The following is a 19,167-nucleotide window of genomic DNA, read 5'->3' as shown; positions in this document are numbered from 1 at the left end:
AAGGTGAAAAGGTCACAGCAAACATTACGGGCTGTTAAAGACCTCTGTGAGGCCAGAGTCACACAAATGGCTGAAGGAAGTGACGTCATGTACCACTCATGGTTCACAGAAAAAGATGTTGCAATCTCTTGCCTACAGATTATTTTTTAGAGAAGGAGAAGAGGGTTAGAACCTGGGAACAAACTGCAATACATTTTGATATTTTGCATAGCACCCTCTGTGGATTACCCCTGAGGACGACTTTTAAGGAAGCAGCTGATGGCCTATCTGCCAGTGCCACACTTTTATTTAATCACTGGCTATTAGGGCAGGTTTGGAGAGGTTGAGAATAAAACAAAAAATGAATGGATTTTAGAGTCAGGCCTAGATGCAAACCTCAAGCTGGCTGCTCACCTACTAAATAATTTTGGATACATTTCTTTACCCATCAGTGCCTCTATTTCCTTAAGAGCATAAAACCACCTACTCGTCAGGGTTGATGGGCAACAAACTGAGATCAAATATTTTAAAAATTTAGTTCAGTACCTACTGTACAGTAAGTATCCTGTCAATATTAGTTTATCTCTCTCCTTTTTGTAAGTCAGCCCTTGGTTTCATTAATGCTAGAGCAAACGTTTATTGCAAAACCTCCCCTGGTCACAGGCTACTTTGGTAGAGCAAAAACACTAAGAGAAAAATCCTCCCCATCTCTTCTCAGGCCATTTAGACATTCTCGAGCACACATGAAGAGGTGAAAGTGAACCTGCCATTTCTGGTTTTCCCTAAGCAGTCTGGTATAAAATGTAGGTGTTATTTACTTATTTATTTTTGAGACAGGGTCTTGCTCTGTCGCCCAGTCTGGAATGCAGTGGCGCCATCACGGCTCACTGCAGCCTTAACCTCCTGGACTTAAGTGATCCTCCCACCTCAGCCTCCCGAATAGCTGGGACCACAGGTGTGCACCACCATGTCCGGCTAATTTTTGTATTTTTTGTAGAGACAAGTCCCATTATGTTGGCTCAGGCTGATCTCAAACTCCTTGACTCAAGTGATCCTCCTGCCTTAGCCTCCCCAAATGCTAAGATCCACCATGCCTGGCCTCCTTCAACTTTAAAAAATTATGTCTGTCTAGTATTCTTGGGGAAAAAAAAAAAAAAACCTCTGAAATCTAGCACAGGTCATTTATATGAGCAATTTCATAAATGGTTCTGGGAAACTAAGAAGGAGAAATATAGAAAATTCTAATTATCCTTAGCTAGACCAGAAGTAACTCTGAGTCTGCAGAGATGGTAATATTCAGGTGCAAGCTGTCATGCACCTAGGAGGTTGCAAGCAAGTATTTCTTAATGAAGACACTTCAATTTTTTAAAAAAACTTTTTACATTAAAATTTTCAAACATATATAAATGTTTAATAAATATCTGTATATCCATGACCTAGTTTCAGTGATTATCAATGATCCCATTTTAAAGCTGGAACTTAGAGATACTATCTAATCTGTTTATCTCAGTATGTTTTTAGCGACACGTATCTTCAGAATGGTATTCCCTTGCGGGGAATAGAATTCCTTAAAATTAAAACCTCAAAGTCACAGTGGAAATTACCTAAACTCTGATATAATAAAATAAAATAAAATAAAATACAAAATAAAACTATTGATTTCTCTTTTCCTAAGTAAAAAGAGAAAGGCAGATCTTCTAAATGTGGAGTTTTTACTTCATAGAATTTTTTGTCAAGTCACTATGAGTAACAGTGATAGAAATCTTTAAGGCTGCATCATATTAAATAAGTCTTTCCAAGGAACTTGGGAAGACAATGTACTCAAGATAAAAATGCTGTGTAGAAGTTACAAGAATAGGCCAGGTGTGGTGGCTCATTTTGGCCTTAGGGAAGGCCAAAAATGAAAGGAAGGTACACAGGGTACATTCACAGAGGCACTGATATGCTCCTGATTCCCAAATCTTTAGGTCTCTATTCTTGTAACTTCTCTTATTTTATTTTATTTTATTTTATTTTTATTTTTGAGACAGAGTTTCACTCCTGTTGCCCAGGTTGGAGTGCAGTGGTGCAATCTCGGCTCGCTTCAGCCTCCACCTCCTGGGTTCAAGCAATCCTCCTGCCTCAGCCTCCCAAGTAGCTGAGATTACAGGCACACGCCACCATGCCCAGCTAATTTTTTTTATATGTTTAGTAGAGACGGGTTTTCACCATTTCCAGACTGGTCTCGAACTCCTGACCTCAAGTGATCCACCGTGGCCTCCCAAAGTGCTGGGATTACATGCATGAGCCACCACACCTGGCCTATTCTTGTAACTTCTACACAGCATCATTGACCATCTTGGACAACTTAATCACCCACTAACACAATTGCCCTCACCACTTCTCCGAGCTCATTATAAAACTAGAAGGAACCGCCTTGGTAGATGCAACAGTGTTTCTGCCTCTTCACCTCCTTACCATTAAGAAAACCACTTGTGGCATATAATTGAGTAGCATTTGCCATCTCTGTTGTGGGAAAGCCCTCTATTCTTCGCAGAGGAACAAAACAGAACTTGCTGCAACTAGAAACAAACATAAGCAAAAGAAAGCAAACTGCTCCCATTCCCCACCTCCCTTAGACAGTCTCAAATTATATGCAAACGTGAGCTGATTCATGTGGAAGGGCTCCATCGCAGAGATCTAGAAAGTTCCAATTAAGCAGGCTAGATGAGGATAAGTGATATGACCACACTCAACAGGAAGCTTCAGGCCTAAACACATTAACCAGAAATGACTCTACAGCTGGTTTATACATATGACATCATATAGTCTGAGCTGTGGTCCTTGCTGCCCACTGAGAAGTGTTTACTGTCATCTGACTTAATTCTAAAGGAACTTCCATTTCTTTTGACTCCTATATGAGCTTCAAAATCTGCATTTAACTAGCCACAATTTCACATTAAATCACTTTGGCCAATGCTTTTTTCTTTCTCTTTTTTTTTTTGTTTTTGGAGACAGAGTCTCGTTCTGCCGCCCAGGTTGGAGTTCAGTGGCGCAAACTTGACTTACTGCAACCTCTGCCTCCTGGGTTCAAGTGAGCACCTCCAGCTAATTTTTATATTTTTAGTAGAGACGGGGTTTCACCATGTTGGCCAGGCTGGTCTCGAACTCCTGACCTCAAGGGGTCCACCCACCTCAGCCTCCCAAAGTGTTGGGATTACAGGCATGAGCCACCATGCCCAGCCCAATGCCTTTTTCTAAACCCTGGTAATCTGGCGTTTCCTTCTCCAAGAGAACATTTACACACCTCTCAGAGTGAGTGAGGCCCTACAAGGCTAGCTGGATCACAACTTACTAGCAGGAGTTACATATTTAGGGAAACAACATGTCTTGGGAAGACAATGAGCACAAGAGGGGAAAAAAGTGGAAAAGAGTTTGGGAAGCCCAAATAGGAACACGAAAGCCATGGGACAAAAATGAAAGGAAGGTTTACACAATACCTTTGGGAAGATGATGCTGTCCATGTCATCACTGGGTGAGTGAAAGAGGTCAGAATCACTCCCAGGTTCTCTTTTAAGTACACCTTGTTTTGAGGTACACTCTCTGCCCAGTCCAACATCCAGGAAGTTCTCACACTCTGAAAAAGAGAATTTATTCACCAATATTGAAAATAAAACAAAAAACAAAAAGAAACACTTCCTTTTCACCCCAGCAACCAGTCTTTTAAATCTCTCTCTCACTCTTTTCTTTTCCTTCCCTCCTTGTTTCTTTTTTTCGATATCAAGAAGCTATAAAGGACACAGTCTAATTAGTAGTTCTGCTATTCCAATTCTAGGTTGATATAGCTCCTACAGGACAATCATGCGCCTACCATGTTTATATTAGGTACAGAAAGATAAAAGGATGATTTAGAAGCATATTCTACTTCTATTTAGATACCTGAACGGTATGTTTTCCTCGTAGTAGTTAGGGAATTTTTTTTCTTTTGTCTTCAAAATCCAAAGTCTTTTACTAGCAACTATGTGATGCAGTTTGTTTTAAACTTATAGGTTCTGCTGAGTAATAACAGAAATATAATTTAACTTTTCTTACCATAAATAGCTCTTAAATTGGGGGCATAATGTGCCAAAGTGGAAAAATGTATCATTTAGAATCTGTTTTCAGTTCAATAACTAGAACAGGGACCCTGGCAAGCCAGAGGGAGGGGTCTGTGACAGAAATACTACCTTGGTACATGGAGGGAGCCTAAAAACTTAGTAGCTTGAAATAAGCAAGATACTCTTTCTTATTAACTTTGCTTTTTTGTTTTGTGTTGTTTATTTTGAGATAGGTTTTCATTCTGTTGCCCAGCCTGTAGTGCAGTGGCATGATCTCAGCTCACTTCAACCTCCACCTCCTGGGCTCAAGCAATCCTCACACCTTACCCTCCCAAGTAGCTGGGACTGCAGGCACATGCCACCAAGCCCAGTTTATTTTTTGTAAAGATGGGTTTTGGCATGTTGCCCAGGCTATTAACTTTGTAAACAAAAGTGACATGTGACTGGGTACTATACGGTTAAAGGGATTTGTAGATGGTGAAACCAAGAACCCAAGTCCATTACTGAGTGGATATGAGCTTCCTTCAAGAAGTTTTTGCAACCTCCGCCTCCCGGGTTCAAGCGATTCTCCTGCTTCAGCCTCTTGAGTAGCTGGGACTACAGGCATGTGCCACCATGCCTGGCTAATGTTTTTTTTTTTTTGTATTTTTAGTAGAAATGAGGTTTCACCGTGTTAGCCAGGATGGTCTCCATCTCCTGACTTTGTGATCCACCTGCCTCAGCCTCCCAAAGTGCTGGGATTACAGGCATGAGTCACTGGGCCTGGCCCTAAGAAGTTTTAAAGATAAAAGTTATGGCCAGGCATGGTGGCTCAAGCCTGTAATCCCAGCGCTTTGGGAGGCTGAGGCAGGAGGAGCACCTGAGGCCAAGAGTTTGAGAACAGCCTGGCCAACATGGTGAAACCCCATCTCTACTAAAAATACAAAAAATTAGCCAGGCTTGGTGGCAGGTGCCTACAATCCCAGCTACTTGGGAGGCTGAGGCAGGAGAATTGCTTGAAGCTGGGAGGCGGAGGCTGCAGTGAGCCAAGATCGCACCACTGCACTCCAGCCTAGGTGATAGAGAGTGACTTCATTTCAGGAAAAAAAAAAAAAAAAAGATAAAAGTCATGTATCTCTGTTTTTGTAAGCAAGTTAATGTGTTATTTGGACAACCAGGTAGGCATGCTTTATCAAATCTGTAGGTGACACTAAGTGATGAGGGACAGGGCAGGAAACCTGGCTATCTAGGAGGTAAAGAGAACTCTACTTGGAGGTTTTGGGGGAAGCAAATTCAAGAGGAACTGACAGTACAAGGTGATGACAAAACCAAAGAAACACTAATAGTTTTAGTCTCTATTAGTAAATAGTACACTGGCATCCAAAACGGGAACAGTCCAGTCACTATGTGCCATCCAGACCACACCTTCAGGATTGTACTTGTTCCTAAATAACATCTAAAGTTGAACACTGATAAACAAAAATGTGTACGTAGTAACGGGGTCACGACAGTCAAAACATTTGAGATACATTCAGCTTACTGAGGAGCTTGAAGAAAATGTGCCTAAAGACGGTCACAGATTCCCTCTGTGCTGTTCCAGGGGCAGAACAAAGACCAGTGAGTGTGAGCTACAGAGCTTCACTAAAACGGGGCTTCTTGGCAATAGGTTGGGTGCCCCATAAAGTAGTGACTATCACTTTACCAGAAGGGTTTTGGAACAGAGAATGACTATGTCAAGATATTACAGAAAAGGTATCTGCACAGAGAGGGAAGTGAGGGCTGGACTAGATAACTTCCAGTGTCTCCTTTGATTATTAGATTCTATGCTTAGATAATTATGTTGTCTCTGTGTGTTGAAACTGGGAAGAAATAGCTGTTCTAATGAAAAATTAATTAGGGATAATCACTGAATTATCTGCCCTGGTAGCTTAGAGCAAGGGTCAAGGATGCACTGCATTGCTACAGGTCATAAATCGCTTGTCAATCAAATGATTTTTTCTACTAGTTAAGCATCTGGCTAAATACTGGGGAGTATCCAAATAAAAATAAATGTTTAATGTTGGGGGGGAGGCAGTTTACTGTCTTGTGGCAGAAATAAACATATTAGAAGACAATTTCAACGAAGAATTATACAAAAAAATGCCATAGGAAGTGAGACAGGGCTCATGGATGAATCTGAAAATCTTTCAGTTAAAAAAAATCACCTTAGTCTGTTTCAGTCTTGGTTCAAACTGTTTCGGAGAGTGTTAGTTCAATGGGAACAGCCCTGCCTTTAGCCGACTGGAAACTATGGGTATTCTGGAGAATTTTTTTCACATTTCCTAGAGTATGTAGTAACCTAAGAGGAGGTGGTGGGTGTGATCTACTCCTTCTCCTTTCCCTGCCTGAAAAAATAAAAAAAACGCCTTTCCGTGACTGAGGGAAAATAGGGGGGCTGGCCAAGAAAAGAAAGGGCTGTCACAGCAACTACACTGAGCTGCTCGCTGTCCAGCTGGCCCTCTAACAGACCACGTCCAAATTCCAGACTGGAAAACAAACTAGCTCATGATATTCGAATGGAAAATTCACAGGGAAGATCCAGATTCAGCCCTGGTAGGAATACCTCACCCAGAAAATAAATTCAAGCCAGCACTACAAGGGGTAACAAACCAAGTTTGGGATGAGAGTCTGCTCTGTGAGATAAAGCTGATTGTTGAGGAGGGGAAGAGAGAAAAGTACAGAAAGAAGGACCAAGATGGAGAGAGAGGGACCATAAACCATTATAACCCCCCGTGTCATGGGGCGGGGGGAGGTGGGGGGAATCCCTAAAGGCAGAGCTAATCCACACCCTGTGTCACATGTATTGCTAAGTTTTCAAAATTAATAAAATCTTTTCTTTCCTTCTATATGTTCCCTTCCTACTGAATAAAGGGGAGCTGCATATCTAAGTGTAAACAAGAGTAAAGACCTCTGCTTTTCGAGTTAGACTCACCAGGCTTAAATCTAGGTCTGACTACTTAATAGAAGAAAAATTCCAGGCAAGAAGTAATTTCACCCCTCTCAGTTGCCATTTCCATAACAGTGACAAGAGATGATCGTACTTCCCTAAAGGAGTCACAGTGACAGGAATAATTTATACATAGAGTAACTAGAACTCTGGTTTCCACCACATAGCAGGTGTGTGATGTATGTGTCTAATGAAGTTAAGGCTTCATTAACATTTAATGTATGATTCAGTAAGTATCCAGACGACAGTACCTTAAAGATGGGCACAGGCAGGGCCAGTCCCATTTTATGACCCATATGTAAATTTGTCTATAATTTTTGTGTACTGAGCTATTAGCTTTTTAGAATACAAACTTTTTTAAAGGTGTTATCTAGTCATTTGGGTTTAAAACGACATAAATGCCAACAAACTGTTATTGGGGAAGGGCAGGAAAACACACTGCTGACATCCTGTGGGCTCTGTTATGTCATACTAATCATAATTCTATCTTGTAATTTGTCCATTACTAAAGAGTATACAAAGTGATTTTAAAAGACGGTAGTATCTTGGCTAGGCGCGGTGGCTCATGCCTATAATCCCAGAACTTTGGGTGGACGAGGCGGAGGGATCACGAGGTCAGGAGATTGAGACCATCCTGGCTAACACAGTGAAACCCCATCTCTACTAAAAATACAAAACAATTAGCTGGGTGTGGTGGTGGGCACTTGTAGTCCCAGCTACTTGGGAGGCTAAGGCAAGAGAATGGTGTGAACCCGGGAGGCGGAGCTTGCAGTGGGCCGAGACCATGCCACTGCACTCCAGCCTGGGGAACCTGTTATTTATTTATTTATTTATTTATTTGAGACGGAGTCTTGCTCTGTCGCCCAGGCTGGATCTTGGCTCACTGCAACCTCCGCCTCCTGGGTTCAAGTGACTCTTCTGCCTCAGCCTCCTGAGTAGCTGGGGCTACAGGCATGTGCCGCCACACCCGGCTAATTTTTGTATTTTTAGTAGAGACAGGGGTTTCACCATATTGGCCAGGCTGGTCTCGAACTCCTGATCTTGTGATCTGCCTGCCTCAGCCTCCCCAAGTGTTGGGATTACAGGCATAAGCCACCTCGCCCGGCCAAAAGACAGTATCTTATTTGGTCTAATGCTATTGCTCTCTTGAGGAAGTGTTTATGAAGTAAAATAGAGAAACCTGCAAAACAAAGTACCTAGGATTCACAAAAACGCTATGCCTAAAATCAAAATCTCAGGTCTGAAGCTGAGTGGCATAATTCTGATCTGCAACTTTGTTAAATTGAGATTTTAAAATAATTACTTTAAAAAGACTAAATTGCTTATGCTTGGGGTTAGCGTATACAGTAGGTCTACAGAATTCAAAATTGTGTCCTGGGGAAAATGTCCAGGGGTTCAAAAATCATTTCTCTAAATATAGAAATTAAACTATGATGTGTGGAGATCTTTCCTTCCTGTGAATATTCAAACCGTGAGCAACCTCATTTAACCTTTACTTGGCAGAAAGTTTCACTCTTGGGTGGTTGTAATTACACTTTTAGAAAAAGCCCCAAACAGTTTAAGGAACCAAAACACAGTAGTAAGTGGTAGACATTTAAGTAGAAGGTTCTAGGAGGCTACATGGGGGAAGTGTCAGCTAAATCTGTCAACGGGGCCAATCTTGTAAAACTTGGACCCTGAACACGACTATAGCATAATATCCTTAACTACTCTCAAAAAATGAGACAAAAATAGAGAAAAACACTTTCTATATTTGTTTTCAATTATTTCCTTTGTAGTAAAGTCAGAGAGTTGAGAATCAGTAGGAAACTGCTCTGGAGTTAGAGGATTCAAAACAATTTGTTTTTAAATTTAACACTACTGGAGGGTATCTACACGTAAACTATTTCTAAAAAGACCTGCAAATGAAGACTAGGTAATTTTTAAAGCTGGGCAGTAAAAATTGGGAAGGCAAACAGAGGCTTGTTGGGTAAAACAGACTAAAAAAACTCAGAATGCAAATTACTAGTATTCACTTAGCAGCCATAGGAACAGGCACAGGGATTACTCATCATGTCATCCGTACTACACCCTCAAAATGAGACAAGCTACTAATACTTTACAGATGGGAGGGAGACAATGTAGCACACAGACATTAGGGAACATACTTTACGTCACACAGAGTTAGAGGCTGGACCTGGATTAAAAGTTGGGAATCCTAACTAACCACAAGCCATGTGCTATGTCATTAACAAGCAAGGTCTTAAGAGCACTGTACCCTCAAGTGTTGTTAGAAATAACTCAAAGATACTTAAGGAAAGACTTAATTCCTGACCATGCATCCAAAGTGTAATGTTCTCAACCTTGGGTACACAGTAGGGTAACTAAAGGAGCTTATAAAGATTTTGGTATCTAGGCCACACCCCACCCAACTAAATCAGAATATCTGGAGGTAAGACCCAGGCATGTGTATATTTTTAAAGCTTGCTCAGCCAGATAATTCCAATGTGCAGTCAAAATTGAGAACCTCAGGTTTGGTTCTTAACAGTAGATTTATACTTTTGCCAGATTAAAAAACCTTGTCATATGTATATGCACAGCACAGATGCCTTCACAAATGAATGAATCATAAAGCCACCTATGATGTCCGTTGCCAGCAAAATAAAATCCAGGTAATTACATGTGCTCATCTTCAACTGTAAGACAAAATGCCTACAAAGCCAAATCACATATATCCCTTCCTCTGATTTACTGTATAATATGCTAAGGAAGGGCAGATCTCCAAATAAAACGATCTGTTAGAGTGGGCCTGCAGCTCCAGAAAATGAATGGACAATCTCAGCTTACCTGGGCTCTGCTTGGAAGCCAAAAGAGATGCTGCATCAGGGCATGGCTCTATTGTACACCAGTTTTCTCGGTTTATCTGAAAGAAAAGGAAAACACTGTGTTTCAGTCATTGAAGTAATATGAGATAATTTTATAGGTGCCAAAATTATGTCGACTGTACCAACATTCCTATCTTTTTATTTAATACAGGGTGAGCAAACTTATGTCAAGGGAAAAAAAATTTTTTTCACACTATAACCACAGCAATCTATACTCAAGGCTCTAAAGAGGTTGTCATTGTCAATAAAAATTAGGCATACAAAAGTAAGAGGAAAAGATACACAAAGATGAAGGCCATAGTGTAGGCCAAGGGTAAAATAAAAAAAGTTAACATATGAAATTGACTAAATATTAAAATACATATTTGGTGTGGCTCATGCCTGTAATCTCAACACTTTGGGAGGCTGAGGTGGACTGCTTGAGGCCAGGAGTTCAAGACAAGTCTGGCCAACATGGCGAAACCCCATGTCTACTAAACTACAAAAATTACCTACGCATGGTGGTGGTACATGCCTATAATCCCAGCCACTCAGGAGGCTGAGGCACAAGAATTGCTTAAACCCGGGAGGCAGATGTTTCAGTGAGCTGAGATCGCGTCACTGTCCTCCAGCCCGGATGACAGAGCAAGACGCCATCTCAAAAAAAAAAAAAAAAAAAAAAAAAGGCTCAGAGGGGTAGCTGAAGTAATAAATAGCAGGACTGGTATTGGAATGCCAAGTCTGTATTACTCTAAAAAGCAAAAACTTACCCCCTCCCCACAAATTAAAAAAAAATTTAAATATAGCCTTTACACCTCCCAACCATCTTAACATTACAATTCTCTACTTTGATTCAATTTTAAAATTTTAAAATTACCATTGAAGATTTCAATACTCCTCTCTTAGTTTATTGATAAAACAAATAGAAACAAAATCAGCAAGATAGAGAAAACCTAAAAAACCTCAATCAATTTGACCTAACACAATATAGAACACTCCATCCAATAACAGCATAAGACACATTCTTCTCAAGTGCACTTGGAATGTTCATATTCTATCACATAAAACAAACCTCAAATAAAACAAACATATTCTGTAGCATAAAACAAGTCTCAAATATAAGAAAATTAAAATAAAAAGTATGCTCTGTGATCACAACAGTATTAAATCAGAAATCCAAAACAAAAGATTGGAAAAAACTCAAATATTTGAAAAAATTTTTTAAAACTTCTAAATAGGCTGGGCGCGGTGACTCACGCCTGTAATCCCAGCACTTTGGGAGGCCGAGACAGGCGGATCACAAGGTCAGGATACCAAGACCATCCTGGCTAACATGGTGAAATCCAGTCTCTACTAAAAATATATATAAAAAATTAGCTGGGCATGGTGGCGGGCGCCTGTAGTCCCAGCTATTCAGGAGGCTGAGGCAGGAGAATGGCATGAACCCGGGAGGCAGAGTTGCAGTGAGTGGAGATCGCGCCACTGCACTCTAGCCTGGGAGACAGAGATAAAAAAATAAAAAATAAATAAATAAATAAACACTTCTAAATAACCCAATGAATCAAAGTATATTAAGAAAAATTAGAAAATATTCTGAATTGAATAAAAACTAAAACACCACATATAAAAATTTGTGGATAGAACTAAAGCAGTGCTAACAGCAATATTTATAACACTACATGCCTATATTAGAACACAAGGTTTCAAATCAGTGATCTAAACTTCTACCTTACGAAACTAGAAAAAGAGGAGTAAATTAACCCAAAGCAAGCAGGATAAAGAAAATAAAGAACAGAAATCAATGAAATAGAAAACAGAAGAACAATAAAATCAATGAAACCAAAAGCTGGTTCCTCAAAAGGGTCAATAATATCAATACAACTCTGGCGAGGCTAATCAAAAAAGAAAAGCTACAAATGACAGAAATCAGGAATTACAGAACGACACCATTACAGATCCTATAGATACTGAAAAAATAAAGCAATATTATGAACATTACTGCAATAAATTCATCAAGTTGGATGAAATAGTAGCATTCCATGACACTATACAAACTATCAAAATGCACTCAAGAAAACACAGATAATCTAAATAGCCTTATTCTATTAAAGCAATTGAATCCATAGTTTAAAACTTCATTACAAGGAAAACTTCAGGCCTAGATGACTTCAGTGGTGAATGCCACCAAACACTTAAGAAATGTCAACTCTACACAAGCTCTTACAGAAAACACAAGTATTTACAATGCAGATCATTTTATGAGCCTAGCATTACTCTGAAATCAAAACCAGAGAGACATAAGAAAACTACAGATCAATATTCCTCAGGAATATAGATGCAAAAAACCTTAACAAAATTTTAGGTTAATGGAATCCAGCAATATCCCAGGAATGTAAGGTTGGTTTAGCACTTGAAAAATCAGTTTATTAACAGACCAAAAAACTCATGATCATCATGAGATCATCATTAGATCGAAAGAATCTGGGGCCGGGAGCGGTAGCTCAAGCCTGTAATCCCAGCACTTTGGGAGGCCGAGGCAGGCGGATCACTTCAGGTCAGGAGTTCAAGATCAGCCTGGCCAACATGGTGAAGCCACGTCTCTACTAAAAATACAAAAATTAGCCAGGTGTGGTGGTGGGTCTCTGTAATCCCAGCTACTAGGGAGCCTGAGGCATGAGAATCACCGGAACCCACGAGGCAGAGGTTGCAGTGAGCCGTGATTGTGCCACGGAACACCAGTCTGGGCAACAAAGCAAGAATCTGTCTCAAAGGAAAAAAAAAAAATCAGCAAAATTCAACACCTATTCATGATAAAAAACTCTCAGAACACTAGGAAGAGAAAGGAAATTACTCAAACTGACAAAGGCATCTATAAAAAACCTACGGTTAACATTATATTTATTGGTGAAAGACTAAATGCTTTCATTCTGAGATCAGTAACCAAAGATATCCATTCTCATCACTTCTATTCAACAATACTCCGGAGGTCCTAGCCAGTGCAGTAAAGCAGAAAAAGAAAGAAAACGCATACCATTGGAAAGGAAGAAGTCAAACTTGGTTTATTGACAAATGGCGTGACTGCCTATGCAGAAAATGCTAAGGAATCTATAAAAATACTGGAATAAATAATGTATTAATAAAAGCAAGGTAGCCAGAGACAAAGCAACATTAAAAAAAGCAATGCTAGATCTTTATACTAGCAAAGAGCAATTAGAAATTGAAATTAAAAGTAAAAGCAATACCATTTACAAAAGCCTCAATAAATACAAAATAATTAGGGATAATTTGAAGAAAATATGAGTAAGACTCATACTCTGAAACCTTTATAAAACAGTATTGAGAAAAAATTAAAGCAGACTTAAATAAATACAGACATACCATGTTTACAGATCAGAAGACTCAATACAGTTGTTAATTGTCCTCAAATTGATCACTACATGATTTCAAGACTTACTATAAAAGCTGCACTAACCAAACCTGCCTGATATTAAAAGGCAGACATATAAATCAATGTCAGAGAAGAGAGAATCCACAAACAGACCTTCACAGATATGGCCCACTGATTTTGACAAAGATGCCAAGATATTTTAATGAGGAAAAAATAGTCTTATGAACAAATGATGCTATAACAACTGGATATAAATATGTAAACAAACAAAACTCCCCAAGATCTAAAATCTTACCCCAAACCTTACCACCTATAAAAATGAACGCAGAATAGATTATATATCTAAATGTTCAACCTAAAACTAAAAAACTCCTAAAGAAGATGGAGTGAAACACTTTTATGGGACCTTGAGTTACACAAAGATTTCTTAAATACTACATTTTTTAAAACATGAAAAAAAAAATATTTGTCAACCTTAAAAACTTTTACTCCTCAAAAGCCATTGTTAGGAAAACAAAAAGGCAAACTAAAAACTGAAGGAAAATATTTATAAAACAATTATCTGCTAAGAACTCCTACCCGGAATATTTAAAAATAAAACAAAACAAACTCTTACAATGCAATAACAAAGCAACGTGATTTTTTAAATGGGTAAATGATTTGAATAAACATTTCATTTAAAAAGATATACAAAAGGCAGATAAGCAAAAAAAAAAAAAAAAAAAAAGATACCCAACTTCATTAATTCACAGGAAAATGTAAATTAAAATCCCGAGGACATACCAACAGGCATTCATTACAACAGTCAAAATTTGAGACTGATAATACCAAATGTTGGCAAAGATGTGGAGCAACCAGAACACAGAACTGTTGTTGAAAGAATGCAAAATAGTGTAGCCATTTTGGGAAAGCGGTTTAGCAGTTTTTTATAATGTCAAACATATACTTACACACAACATAGCATCCCATTCACTTACCAAAGAAGAATCAAAACCTACTGTCACACAAAGACTTGCACTGGAATTTTTAAAGCACTTTAATTCATGAGAGCTCCAAATTAGACACAGTCCAGATAGCTATCAAATGGTAAATGGACAAGCAAATTGTAATATATCTATACAATGCTATAGACTCACAGTAAGAAGAAATGAACTGCTGATACAAACAACATGGATGAATCTCAAGAGTATTATGGTAAGTTAAAAAAAAAAAAAAAAAAAAGCCAGACTCAAAAGACTACTTATTGACTACCTATTGTATGGTTCTGTCTATGCAATATTTAGAAAAGGCAAACCTACAGTAGCAAGAAAACATTAGTGATCAGCAGGGACTGAAGGAGAGGACTGACTACAGGGAGACAGAACAGAACTTCTGAGCTGACAGAAATGTTCCTATTATGACGCGGTAGTGATTACATAATTTAAATATTTGTCAAAGCTCACCAAACTATAAACTTATATTGGTTAATTTTGTTGTATGGAAATTTATACCAGAATAAAGCTGAAAACAAATACATTCTCAAAAACAGAAGCATAAAATATAAAATTAATTTTAGTCTTCACAATTCCCAAGCACGTTAACATTATAACCCTTTAATCATTAAAACGGACATACTCAGATGTAATTCTATAATAATATGAGCAGAAATATCTAAACAAACTACCAAGTAGTTGTGAATGTTTGTATGCTCAAAGACAGAAGCCTTGCTTTTATTCAATAACCTCTAAAATATATTTCTGATCACTTCAGTGAGAAGATATTAAACTCTTCTGCTGTTAAAGATCAACAGTTTTACTGTATACGCTAAGTGGCAGAAGGCAGAAGGCAGAAAGCTAGAGGACATTTTGTCAAATTATAACTGTTTGACAACAAAACAAATGAAAAGAATTAAACTGCTTGCAAATAACCAGGCAAACTAGAACCACATGAAACAAAACACTTTATCATTTGCTCTGTTCATCTATTTTACTATTACAGAGAGGAAAAACAGCAGGAACCAGGGGCCATCAGGGTTTCAGTTCCTGGTGTGTTACAAAATGATGCCAAAAATTTAAAAGTACTCCTGAATGGAACTGAATCTTCAGCAGGTGCCCTGGGATTACACATATTAAAAAATATTCTTTCTGAAATGTACTTTAAGGTGTGCACAATAAGGAAGTAACCACAAATTCTGTAACTTTACCAACACCCTATCCACATCTTTCAAAGAATTGAAACGATACATCTTCTTAAAAAAAAAAAGTCATTCAGAGAATTTTCTCTTAATTTCAAACTGCATTTCATTTGAAATGAGCCAAATTTTACACACTGTGAAATAAGTTTATCTGCTAATAGAACCACTGTACTGCAATACAAAACTACACTTTTAAGCTGGAAGGGAAAAAATTACTCCCCCCCACCACCATTATTCCTGTAATAAGAAGAGGCTGCATGAATACAGCAACAAATTTAGATAGTTAACAGAAATAAAAGAGCTCAGATGATCCTTCAGTGACAAGTAAAGAATCTGGAAATGAACGACTACGAATTACCATATTACTGTCTCCTACCATGACCTTCAACAAGTTTTTTGGCCAACATTTTAGAAAACCCTATTAAAATTCTATTTCTACTGGGCGCCATGGCTCATGCCTGTAATCCCAGCACTTTAGGAGGCTGAGGCAGGGGGATCACAAGGTCAGGAGTTCAAGACTATCCTGGCCAACACAGTGAAACCGTCTCTACTAAAAAAATACAAAAATTATCTGGGTGCCTGTAATCCCAGCTACTTGGGAGGCTGAGACAGAGAACCGCTTGAACCAGGGAGTCAGAGGCTGCAGTGAGCCGAAATCGGGCCACAGCACTCCAGCTTGGCAACAGAGCAAGACCCTGTTTCAAAAAAAAAAAAAAAGATTTATATTTCTTAGAATACTTTTCATTACCTTCTCAATACTACATGTCATTCCATAGCCAATGAGTAAAGTGGACATTATTTGCCTTGAATATGCAAGCGACTAAGACTATACTTTTCCTGTCATTTTAGGCACATGTGTTACATAAAGTGAGTTTCACATTTTACAAAATTATATACAATAAACACATACTACTAGAACAAAATTAAAGTTAAATATCTTTAAGTAAATATACTAATTTCTGAGTAACAGTCATGAGAACATATTCATGTTGGGAAACAATTCTCCATGTCCCTCTTGCATTTCTGCAGGTCTTGTCTGCAAAAGCCCTGATGGCCCTTTTATTCTAGACTATCTTTTCAAGACTGTTTGCATATCAAATATCCTTAAAAGATAAAAATATTGATTCCTTCCAAAGCAAAGGGCAGGTTTGTTTCTGTCCAGTATAATAAAGATAATGTCTCAGTCAAGGGCAAAGGTCACACAGGCTTACTGTCCACTGTATAAAAATTCAGGTTTCTTCAGGTTTAGATTTCTCAGCTGTGACACAGCATCAACCTGGACCCCTTTGTGTTGCCTGCATGGGGCTTAGGAAGCAAGGAGAACCAACAAGAAGGTGATGCTGATGCTGCTGGCTATGCAATGAGTAACACATTTATCTGTCTCTGACCCTAGAATCCCGTGACTTCAGCCAGCACCCAAGAAACTGTCAGGATGTAAGTTAACTTGCCAGCTTGTAAGTACAGTAAAATCTCAGATCCACCACATTCTTAACAATTAGTATATACTATATAGTATTAAAAATTTTACACAGAGTTGCAGCCAAAAATCTCTTGACATGTTACACTTGTGTGATCTCCTAATCTATTTTCAATTGGGTGGATATGTCTGAATGACCACAAAGAGACAACTTATATTCCTTTTAACTTTCCTGAAGTTTCCCAAACTTTCTTCAATAGTTATATATTTATTTTATTTTAAAAAATTTATCTCGATAAACTTATTTTGTAACTTCAGGCTGATAAAAAAATAGTATACATAAAAAGTAGAAATAACTTTAAGTTGCAAAGACAGCACAGAAAGTTCCCGTTTATCCCCACTCCCTTCCTCACCGGTTTCTCCAACTTTAAAATCTTACATAACCATGGCACAGTTGTCAATACTAAGAAACCAACACTGGTACATTACTATTAAGTAAACTCCAGACTTTATTTGGATTTCGCTTGTTTTCCCACTAGTGTTCTCTTTCTGTTCCAGGATCCCATCCAGAATGCCACATTGCATTGTGTGTGTGGTGTGTGTGTGTGTGTGTGTGTGTGTGTGAGAAAATGTGTGTATTATTTTGCATTTTAACATCTTTATTGAGATGTAATTCATATACTAGAAAACTGGCCCGTTTAACGTATATAATTCAATAGTACTAGTATATTCATAGAGTTGTGTAACCATCACCACTATGTAATTTTAAACATTTTTATCTTGACAAAAAGAAACCTTATATCCATTGGTAGTCATGCCTCACCCCCATCCCGTCCCCTAGTGCCTAGAGAGCCACGAATCTATTTCTCTCTCTACAGATTTGCTTATTCAGGACATTGCATACAAATAGAGTCATACATTATTTGGTCTTTCATGCTGGGTTCTTTCACTTAGCAAAATGTTTCCAAGGTTCACCCATGTTGAAGCATGTAACAGTACTTTACTTCTTTTATTTCCAAATAATATTCCACTGTATGGATAGATCCACATTTTACTTATCTATGCATCAGTTGATGGGAGATCTGGTTTTGTGGTTTTTTTTTTTTCCCCACTTTCTGACTGTGATGAATGATGCTACTATGAACATTCAGAGTTTCTGTGTGGATATGTTTTCAATTCTCCTGGGCATATATGTAGGACTGGAACTGCTGGGTGTTATATACGACAACTTTATGTTTAATACTTTAAGGAGATGTCAGACTGTTTTCCAACATGGCTGTACCATTCAACAATTTTTCTACATTCTTGTCAATACCTATTTTTGTTATCTTTTTTATTGCAGCTACCACAGTAGGTGTGACACAGGTGCTCATCCTGAGTTGTTTTTTTTAACGGAAAATATTTTAAAATCTATTGTTACTTTCTAGAAAAGGAAGATAGTGTGAAGATGTAATGCTCACCATGCTGGGATGTTTCTGTCCTTTTTCTATTTTTTAAAAACTGTGTTAAGTATCTTCTATATAATAAACACTGTACCAAGCCTTAAAAACAAAAGCAGTAAAACATTGTCCTCAAAGAACTCACAGATTACATGTGAGATGTGAAAATATTAGGTTGGTCAATAAGCCTACCACAGCATCTTGCATAGCACACAATGAAATGTGTGTTCACTTGGACAATGTGTGCTGTAATTAACAGAGATGGGAATGACAGTGAATGGAACACTATATTGCATACAGTATTTTCAGTGCTACATATAATTCTGGTTGGGTCACAAATGTTATATATACAGAGACACTGGGCCAGAATAACAACTTGCCATTTTACTTCATACTGTATGTGTGTGTGTGTGTGTGTGTAAAACAGAGAACAGAGAAGTCAGAGATGGCACACACCAGTGTCTAAGAGCCAGAGAACTCGGGAGATTAGAGCGTCACAAAAGCTGCAGCAGAGAAGTCAAAGCAGATACAAAACAAAAAGAAGTTACTGAATTTGGCAACTGTGAGCTCAGGAGTTCAAGACCAGCCTGGGCAACATGGCAAAACCCTGTCTCCACAAAATATACAAAAATTAGATGGACATGGTTGTGACCACCTGTAATCCCAGCCACTCAGGAGGCTGAGGTGGGAGGCTGGCTTGAGCCAGAGAGGTGGAGGTTGCAGTGAGCCAGACAGCACCACTGCACTACAGCCTGGGCGACACAGCCAGACACTGTCTCCACAAAAAAAAAAAGGGTTATGAAAGAACTCATATTTCTCGATTCATGATACTTTAAAGTACCATCCCATAGATTTCACCTTTTTACAGACCCGTGAGAAGGCATGTT

General features: G+C 38.5%; 1 protein-coding gene across 44 annotated transcripts in view; it reads right to left on the bottom strand.

Moving 5' to 3' along the window:
• Positions 1-19,167, bottom strand: part of AKAP13 (A-kinase anchoring protein 13) — a 351,999-nt gene that overhangs the window by 94,504 nt on the left and 238,328 nt on the right. For all 44 annotated transcript variants that reach the window (XM_005560406.5, XM_015453327.4, XM_015453326.4 and 41 more), the window contains exons 9-10: positions 9,847-9,922; positions 3,459-3,595 (exon numbers count right to left, since the gene is read on the bottom strand). In XM_005560406.5, coding sequence (XP_005560463.3) covers positions 3,459-3,595; positions 9,847-9,922 — 213 coding nt within the window. The remainder of the gene's footprint in view (positions 1-3,458; positions 3,596-9,846; positions 9,923-19,167) is intronic.

The sequence above is a fragment of the Macaca fascicularis genome, chromosome 7 (assembly GCF_037993035.2).
Source record: "Macaca fascicularis isolate 582-1 chromosome 7, T2T-MFA8v1.1".
Lineage (NCBI taxonomy): Eukaryota > Metazoa > Chordata > Mammalia > Primates > Cercopithecidae > Macaca > Macaca fascicularis.
Note: the sequence above shows the minus strand (reverse complement) of the source record. Positions and strands in the feature narration are given on the sequence as shown.